This window comes from Blennius ocellaris, assembly GCF_963422515.1.
Source record: "Blennius ocellaris genome assembly, chromosome: 4".
Classification (NCBI taxonomy): domain Eukaryota; kingdom Metazoa; phylum Chordata; class Actinopteri; order Blenniiformes; family Blenniidae; genus Blennius; species Blennius ocellaris.
Genome location: NC_137653.1, coordinates 10,307,173 through 10,316,125, shown reverse-complemented (window position 1 = coordinate 10,316,125; position 8,953 = coordinate 10,307,173). Strand labels below are relative to the sequence as shown.

At 39.9% G+C, this 8,953-nt stretch overlaps 1 protein-coding gene across 1 annotated transcript; it reads right to left on the bottom strand.

The window, feature by feature from the left end:
• Positions 1-1,235: 1,235 nt before the first annotated feature.
• Positions 1,236-3,639, bottom strand: LOC308129458 (inhibin beta B chain; the record flags this gene model as incomplete). The annotated part of the gene is made up of 2 exons (XM_080495402.1): positions 1,236-2,017; positions 3,297-3,639. The coding sequence occupies 2 exons, from the start codon at positions 3,637-3,639 to the stop codon at positions 1,236-1,238; spliced, it is 1,125 nt and encodes a 374-aa protein (XP_080351528.1).
• Positions 3,640-8,953: the final 5,314 nt, after the last annotated feature.

Genomic DNA, 8,953 nt, shown 5'->3' with positions numbered 1-8,953 from the left:
TAAACTAGGACTAAGAGTTCCCAACCGTATGATGCCCGATTGCCTCTAAGAAAAGCTGCAAAAACTAATTTTAGATTTTTCAACACTTTTCTAGAAAATGTCTTATTGTGATTTTATTTACCAATCCAATGTTGGCAACCTCAGGAGCAGGGAAGTTCCTAATTTATCATCAGCCCAGAGAACTTTGGACTTTGGGGAGCTATAAATGCCAACGTGCAACAGCACATGCTCACTGACCCACCAGCCCCGCAGACCTTCACATCACCCACGACTGACGCAATAGCTGAATGTTTGATCACGCTGCTGAAAAGTGACCCTGGGTTCATATGCTGTCAGAACCACAGCTCCCAGATCGATCGTCTGACCTGTGTAAATTTACAGTGGAGATGCTGATTAAACATATCTCAGCTGCGTGCATTACAGGTGCAATGGCAGTCTCTACCGGCTCGATCCATTTCAGTTCAGTGTTTGTTTTATGTGCTCGAGTGAGAAGAAAGTGAAAATGGAACATGGCTTGTTGAATCTGAAGGAAGAAATTCAAATCAACCAATAACTAAAGGCAGTCACATGTCTACATTATACAAAGACTCCGTTCATCAATAGGTCACACATTTCAACTGGAAATATCACCATTTCACTGACACTCTGATGGTATTTTACACCATTCAAGTTGCACTTGTCAACATAAGAAAAAGGCACACTTAAAATCAAGAGGGTTTTTTTCTCCCTAATTTTAAAAGCCCTACTTTAAAATGACAGCATTTAGATAGACTAAGAAAGGACCCGCTAAATCATGTAAATGTAAGCATATATGCATCTGATATGTGTCTGCAACATGAAGCACAGATTTGTGCTTCAAACCCACAATTTCCAAAAGTGATGAAATATTAAGACTGAGAATTTGGCTGAATCCTAGCATCATTGATAAACTACATGTATATAAAAATATATCTTAGTGTGATAATGTGTCTGTACTAAGAATCAATAGATAAACTTAAACGTTCTTTCTCATTTCTCAGGACTGAAAAGTATAATTGTGTATCTGCTTACAATTTTGAGACTTTTTGAAAATAACTTTTTCAAATAGATGTGGTTTACTAATTTCATATTGCCATGAATGTAATGAAACATTTCTCAGTTTGCAGCCTATAATGTCTCAAAAGTTCACATACCCCACTGTTCATGTATGTTTTGGGCTGATTTAACTCAAACATCAGTCTTTTACTCTCTGTGGTTTATGTGCATCCACAGGACTCTACTATCATGTCCGGGACGTCAGTTTTGACGATGCTGTGCTGAGAGTTGAAGTAGACCATGGACAGAGGCCGGCGCTCGGTGGGAATGCAGCACGACGTCGTAGCTGTGTTGATGCCATTGACTTTGAGCTGGCTGAAGACTGTGGCATGGAATGAGGATGCGATCCCGGGAGATCCGGACAGATGTTGTGGGCACTGACCCATGCAGTAGTTCATGTGGTAGCCCTCCGGTGCGATGATCCACTCATCCCACTGGATGTCCTTGAACTTGATGTAGAAGTCTCTCTTGCAGCACACCGTCACGTGGTCGCCACAACGCAATGAGCGCTTCCTGATTGAGTGCTTGGCGTGGTTCTCCCGGAGACGCACCTGGGCCACCATGAAAGGTTGGTAGGTGGCATCAGCGGGGCCGCCCAAGGAGCACAGGTTCTTCCCATCTTCGTCGCAGCTGACCGCCAAGCGAAGCCGGCGTTGGCCCCCGTCCAAGAAGGCCTGCAGGGTGCGAGTGATGGGGAAAGTGTGCCAGTTACTCTCCTGGACCTCCAGCATCTTTTCCATCACCAAGGTGCGATTGGAGCCGGAATTCCCGCCCTCTGCAAAGAGGAAGACGCGGGCATGGAGACGAGAATCACGGTATGGGTCCTCCGAGGAGCGGACGTAGATCCACAGAGAGGACTGGAGGACTTGGATACTTTGGCCTCGTTCCTGCAGAAACTGGAAGGTAAGGCTAAGGCTGGCCTCGTCACCAGTCTCTGTCTCATCTACGAATCAGATACAAATAAAAAAAACAACACACGGGATGTTAATATATCAGTATTTCAGAGAATATCAGCTTTTCATATGCTGCTATAGATAAATTTACAATTTTTAGTCACGGGGGAATCGGTATGAACGACACATTCCTCTCAATATGTCAATCTAAAACAGTCCGCATTTCCAGTTTAGACATGTTGTACTACACTTGACCTTTACTAAAAGCTTATGATGAGCTATGGAGGCACACAATTACATGCATATATTTAGGCAAATAAAATTTTGATTTTTGAAGTGAAAGACTAATCAAGCCCAGCAGCAAGAAAATTTCCTAAACATTACAGACCTGTTGCTTTTTTGCTCATATAAATTGTGGCATGAGTAGATTTTTGAACACTCAGTGAAGTCAGTATGTCATACTTATATCAGCTAATATCACACGTTTTTAGTTCTCTGTTCTCCCTTTAGGCCTTTTTACCCAGTCTTAAAAAAACCCAAAACAAAACAAAAAAAACCAACTGACTGACACTAACAGTGTGATATATAGTGGGATCAAATCCACCCCCTTTTTTGTGGCTTATTTGAAATTATTGCCACTCAAGTTAACTCGCATGATGCTGATTTCAGTACCAGGGGGACCACCAACAGGATGCACCACTTCTTTCACTAGAACCTTTGCAATCATATGAGTGCTTTTGTTTTACCTGTCTGCACAGCAGATGTGCAGTTTTAGCTGAAAGAGGTTGTCCACATATCGTCTGGACCTCCAGCGTTCCCCTTAACCGCCAGCTAGAAGAAAGTGCAACCTGCAATCTGTTTATATCCCTCCCCTGCTCTGAAAGCATCACTTAACTTCATCCAGAGATCATCATGTGCTCTCAGGGTGTCACTGCAAGGTTACAACCAGTATTCCCAAGACAGCTGGTTGAAACTGCCTCACACTGCCACACTGACACTGGTTATGTCAATCAGACTTAAGAACTTACTGAATTTCAGAGACTTTACAAGACAAACATGCCACAACTCCTGGGAGAACTATGTGTCATAAAAGATAATAAAGTAAAAGATAATGCTTCCTTAAAAGAAAAGGCCCACTTCAAAGATCAATCAAATTTGCTCAGATGTGACTAAATTCATGTGAATTGCCACAGTTCCTAGAAGACTAAAGCATTTTAAAAGTACTTCACATTGAATATTTTACGCATATAAAAGGCACGCATGTAATATTCTTAGTCCAATGAAAATAGAATTGTACAAAAAAAAGAGAGAAGTAATTGCCCAACTTACTTATATCTGCAAAGCTCACTATTTCATAGCCTTGATCTTTGGTTGGGATATTGTTTTCTAGTTCAAGAGTACCATCCTGTCTTACGTGCCCCGAGTGCAATTTGCGCAGCGCAGTGAGGAGAGCCGCTCGGGGCACCGTTTGAGTGATGTTTGGCTTCTCTTTCAGGTGCAGTTTGTCCAAAAGTTGCTGCTTCGCAAATTCAATCATCAGCCTTTCTTCTGCGTCTTTGTCCAAGCCCGGTAAAGCGCAGGACGCGCAGCCAGAGGACGCACGGACCGAGCGCTTCTGGAACAAAAAAGGTGCGAGAAGAAGAAAAACGGAGAATAGAGAAGTCGGCGTCATCCTTTTTCTCTGAAGAAATCAAATACGTTTGCAATCGGAATGCAGTTGAGAAATTAAAAAAAAAAAAAAAAAAAAAAAAGAAGAAGAAGAAAAGAAATCTATCACAGAAAAGAAAATCTTTTCCCGTGAATTCTTTTGTAGGGGGAAAGTTTCACAAGTGTTGTCAGAAGTCCTGGCCGACAGGTGGAACACCGTGAGTGAAGGAGGTGAAGGAGGAGAGTGCTTTTTCACTCTGCTGATGATGAGTATATCTGGGGTAATCCACAAAAACTGGTGACACGTTGGAAGGACGCACCAATGAGCGCATCGGGGCATCGTGGAAATCACTGGCAAAGACTGTCCTCCTCTCGTTGAACACACTCGCGCGCGCGCGCACACACACACTCACACAGACACACACTTGACTCACAATATCTCCTGTAAATATGATGCTTTTACTGACACACCTGGTACGTGATCTCACATGCCTCTTTTGTATTAGTAAATGCGTAAAGCGGTGTGGACACATTTCGGGGAAAGCAGTGTGAGTCTGCACCACGTGCCATCCAACTGATCAAAGTTAATGTCGTTCGCCCTTTAACCCAGTTACAAAATGAGCAAGACTCGTTGGCACCAAACAATTCAATTGTTGCTGGAAGTGTGCAAAAAAAGCGCTGGAGGCTGCGAGGCGGGGATCCTGACGCGGTATTTCAAACAAGTCCCGTCAAGTCCGCTCCACTGTGGCACAATAAATCACCCTGCAGAGTGACGCGGCGGAGAAAAAGACAAGCAAGATAAATGAGCCCTATCTTTTCGCTGCCCGAACAAGTCCTTGTTTTATTTTTGTTTCTCACGACGTTATGCAACACGCACGGAGTTGACTTCACATTTAATTTGATGATAGTTTTGTAACGCAATCTCAGAGAGAGCTATTAAAACTTTTATAGCTGGTTTATTATAGGAAAATTGGCCAATTACAGATCAAACACGATACAGTTCATTCCTCTAAGTAATTGCTTGTGTATATCGTATGTATGCAAACAGAAACAGCAAAAAAAAGAATCAGACTTTCTTTTTGGGAGCTGCATGCACATCAATGCAGAGCTGATCGGAACTACAGAACCTGGACTTCTAACTCAATCCTCGATTAACTGTATGAATGATCAAGTCCATTTGGAGTCAACCTCAGTAAAAAAATAAAATAAATCCGTAACTGCGTATACTTAGGTGCACTTGTTTGGTGTTTTATGGGTTAAATGCGAGTTTGAGCGTCAAGACTTTACTATTGCACAGGAGTACTTGTCTGCCGACGCGTGGGAAATTGGGGAACTACAACTTGTCAAGCGCGTTCTCTCCATTATAGATCCGATTTCAAAAAACACATCAAACAATTAACACGTTTACTTTTCGACTGCGAGTGCAAATAGCTTTTTAAAACAGCGCTCGTAACTACAACTATTGAAGCTTTTTCTGTTCATTATAGAATACACAATGTGTGATTATTTTAGTTGTAGGGAGAAATGAAGGACAACAAGATAAATTATATTTGTGACATCATAATGCTTTTGAGTATATTTGAGTATGACACAATCACCAGTAGGCTAAAAATAAAGTACAGTACAGTTTTAGCAAAAACTAAATAGAAATTTTGTTGGACGGAATCATTTGATGAGTGAAGTCGATGATGTGTTGAAGTCTAACGGTGTCCGGGTTTTCATCACAACTCTGGGATTGTTTGTTTCTCAAGACTTCTCTCATCCAATCCTTCAAACAACACCAAAAGTAGTCAACAGCAAAGAAAAACTGTTAAACTGTTTGGCTTTGGTAGACAAGGTTTGGACATTTTCTTAATGGGTGCAGCCAACATTCCGAGCTCAGATGCTCATCCCGCAGAAAAGTGTTGCTTACAAATGTGGCATCATTTAAAAGGCGAATAATCACGCTTTCCAATGATGGAAGATTTGTTGCCAAGAAGCAGCGTTACAACAAATACATAATAGACCAAACACACATTGCATTGCTTTTTTTGTGCTTAATTTAGCCTGCTTATGTCACCATTGGTTTCGACAGCTGGGAAACATTCTTTAGTAGAATTCTGAATCAAGACCTCTGTGAGTGAATGATTTTACTGTGAATTCCATGGATTGTTCTTACATTATTTTATACTCAATGAATTACACTACTTAATCAATACACATTTTCAACTGGAATGTTTCATTATTGCATTGAGTGTTTCATCCATCCTTCCATCCACCCGTGTGTCCATATCTCATGTGCTCTCTTCACAACGTCCTGCATGTTCTTGATAAGATAAGGGACGGCCTCTTGGGTTTCCAGATCTGGCTCAGGACATCGGTTCCCTCCTGGGCATTCTGTGGTACCATGAGGCAAAGGTGGATGCAACAAACAAATAAAAAGTGTTTGTCTTCCTCTGTGGGAGGAGGCTGGGCAAGCTGGAGAAAACTCTCACGTGCACAAGGAAAACATGCAAAGTCTGCACACAAAGCCCTCAAAGCTTGAATTTGAATCAGGGATATCCTCACTATTAGTGTGCTAAACAAAAACATGTGGAAATAATAAACACATCAGGATAACGATATTGTGTAGTAGTATTTTTATGGCTGTATGACATTGCATGTGTTATGACCCTGTCCATATACAATTAAAGATGTTACCAATTGAAGCAATTCAGTCTAAATATTTTCATTTTGTCAGTGTATGATGTTGTACACGCTTGTGTATTGCTGTGTACTTTCATCACACATGACAGTAAAAGATGTTCTGATAACATAGTTTCTCTGTAAAATATTTGTTTATTGTTTATAACCTTACGGTTTATATCAATTTCCCAACCAGTGGATGAATCAGGTTTTATCGCCCAGGTGTTAAACATATGACCAGGGAGCCAAAACGGGCCACACAGAAGAATGAATTTGGCCCAAAAAGAGACAGTAACTGCAATATTTTCAGATTCAAACGGGTACTATTAACAATTCGTCCACTAGGGGGGCTGCATGCACTGTATTTGTGACATTAGTAGAAAACGCTGAGAGTCTGACCTGGACAGCCGCCTGGATCAGTGCTGCAGTAAATCTCGATCTTTTCCATCAAAGATACTTTATCATGCATGCTGGAAGCAGCAGGGCTTTACAAACGTGACTCCAAAGCAGTGGTAGGTAGCTTTAAGAGTTTGGGGGTTTGCAGCAGCAGCCGTTGAAATTCCGGGGTCAGGGGAACACTTTTTCCTTTTCCCTCTGAATTAACGATAATCATTAATTAAAAGTTTTCAATATTCAATTTTGTAAGTTAGAAATTCTTCAAACTTAAGTAAAACATAAATTAGAATAATATATAATACAGTTTTTGTCTGAGTAAAATTAACCCCTTTTTTTTTAAGTGAGTTTCTCATTGACATACGCCACGGAAAGACTTTCAACTACACTTTAGTGCATGAATGAGAAACAGACTTCTACAAAACACAAGACAGTTTTTCTATTTGACTGTTTTGGCTTCTCAAATTCCCACATCTTCAACCATTTTTTTTTTCAAAACACTTACATCATCAATATCACTGAATTATTTGGGAACAAATATTTCAGAGAATTTCATCAGAGTATCGTAATTCAATCAGAGTTCTAATTTTAGGGTTGGCTGAGCTCCACAAGATTTTATGATTTTCAAGTAGCTGTGGTTTTCTGGAGTTTGGGAGTTGTTGATGTGGAGAAATATGATTGGCTGTATGAATATATAAAAGTATAACAAAACATTAATGAAAGAAGAAAATGTAATAACTGCATTCACTATTGATAAAACATAAATATGACTTGGAAATAAAAGATCTTTTGGAGTTTTTGGACAATGTATAATGCAAATCGCAAAATATTTGGAAACTGAGTGTAATAAAAAGATATATTAACTTGGCCCTTGGGCAAAAACCAATTCCCAAAAGGCTCCAATCCGGTCACCAACCAAATTGCATAATGCATTCCTTTGTATGTTGCACCATTAAAATTGGCTTCATAATGAGATTCTAGAAATTTTCAGTCGTAATTGTTTGGCTTTTACGAAAACAGAGACATTTTTCACCATATATAGGCACTCTGCCGCAAGAAAGATAATTTTTAAAGTGGAACTTTGAAGGATATGGCACTATTTTACTGGTTTGGCCCACTAAAGGTCAAATTACGTAGGCTGTATGTGGTCCCTTGTGTTGGACGCCCCTACTATAAAGTTTTGATGTACTATTCATTTAACTGTATTTCTTTGTTTGTGGAAAAACATTACATTCATCATAAGAATTTCTTTCAGAGGACAGATTATCAAAGGACAATAACTCAGGAAAATTAGATTTCAGTTTGCCAGATGCAGAGCTTGTCAACAAGCAAGAGGGGCAGCTTCTTGTGACCCCAGGCCACTAGGGGGCCCCCAAGGGCTGACAAACTGTACTCCACAGTTATGTCTTAAGATGTAGCAACTACAGTAAGTCACCCCATTAACCCCATCACACAGTCAAAAATATAATGACATCTTTGCCAGATACCTCCCTAAAGAGGCCCCAACATTTTATTCCAACTTTATTTGGTTTGGTTTGCTTTCACAACTGCCATATATATCATCTTCAGACCATAAATCGATGAGCACTTTCCTCACTACTCCATGTCTGCCCCGCAAGACATTTTCAAACTGTCTCTGCTTATTGTCGGCTTCTTTGATTTGCACTGGAAGCTTTGAAAGTGTACTATCCAAAATGCACTGCATATTACATCACATCAGGACTGCAGTTCACCCCAAGCGAACCCACATTTTCAGGCAGACCAGAGTCCGGACCTTTGTTTTGGACCAGAGGGCAGGTGAGCTTTTACCCCTTCCTGAACGAAGCGGACTATCACTGAAACAAACTTTGATCCGGACTAAAAAGTGCATGGTGCAAAAGCATACTGAGGTACAGGGTAAGTTATTAATTAACTACATACATTATATATATATATATATATATATATATATATATATATATATATATATATATATATATATATATATATATATATATATATATATATATATATATATATATATATATATATATATATATATATATATATATATATATATATATATATATATATATATATATATATATATATATATATATATATATATATATATATATATATAGACTCTTTTGGTGACCCTGGTTGTGTGTGAATAACGTGCAGGTGCACCACATGGCTCTAAAATAGGCACCCTGGCCGTCTCCGTCCGACGCTGACGTAAACTGTCGTTCGGTCAAACACACTCACACGCACACGCACAAAAGCCGGAGCACAGAAGGGGG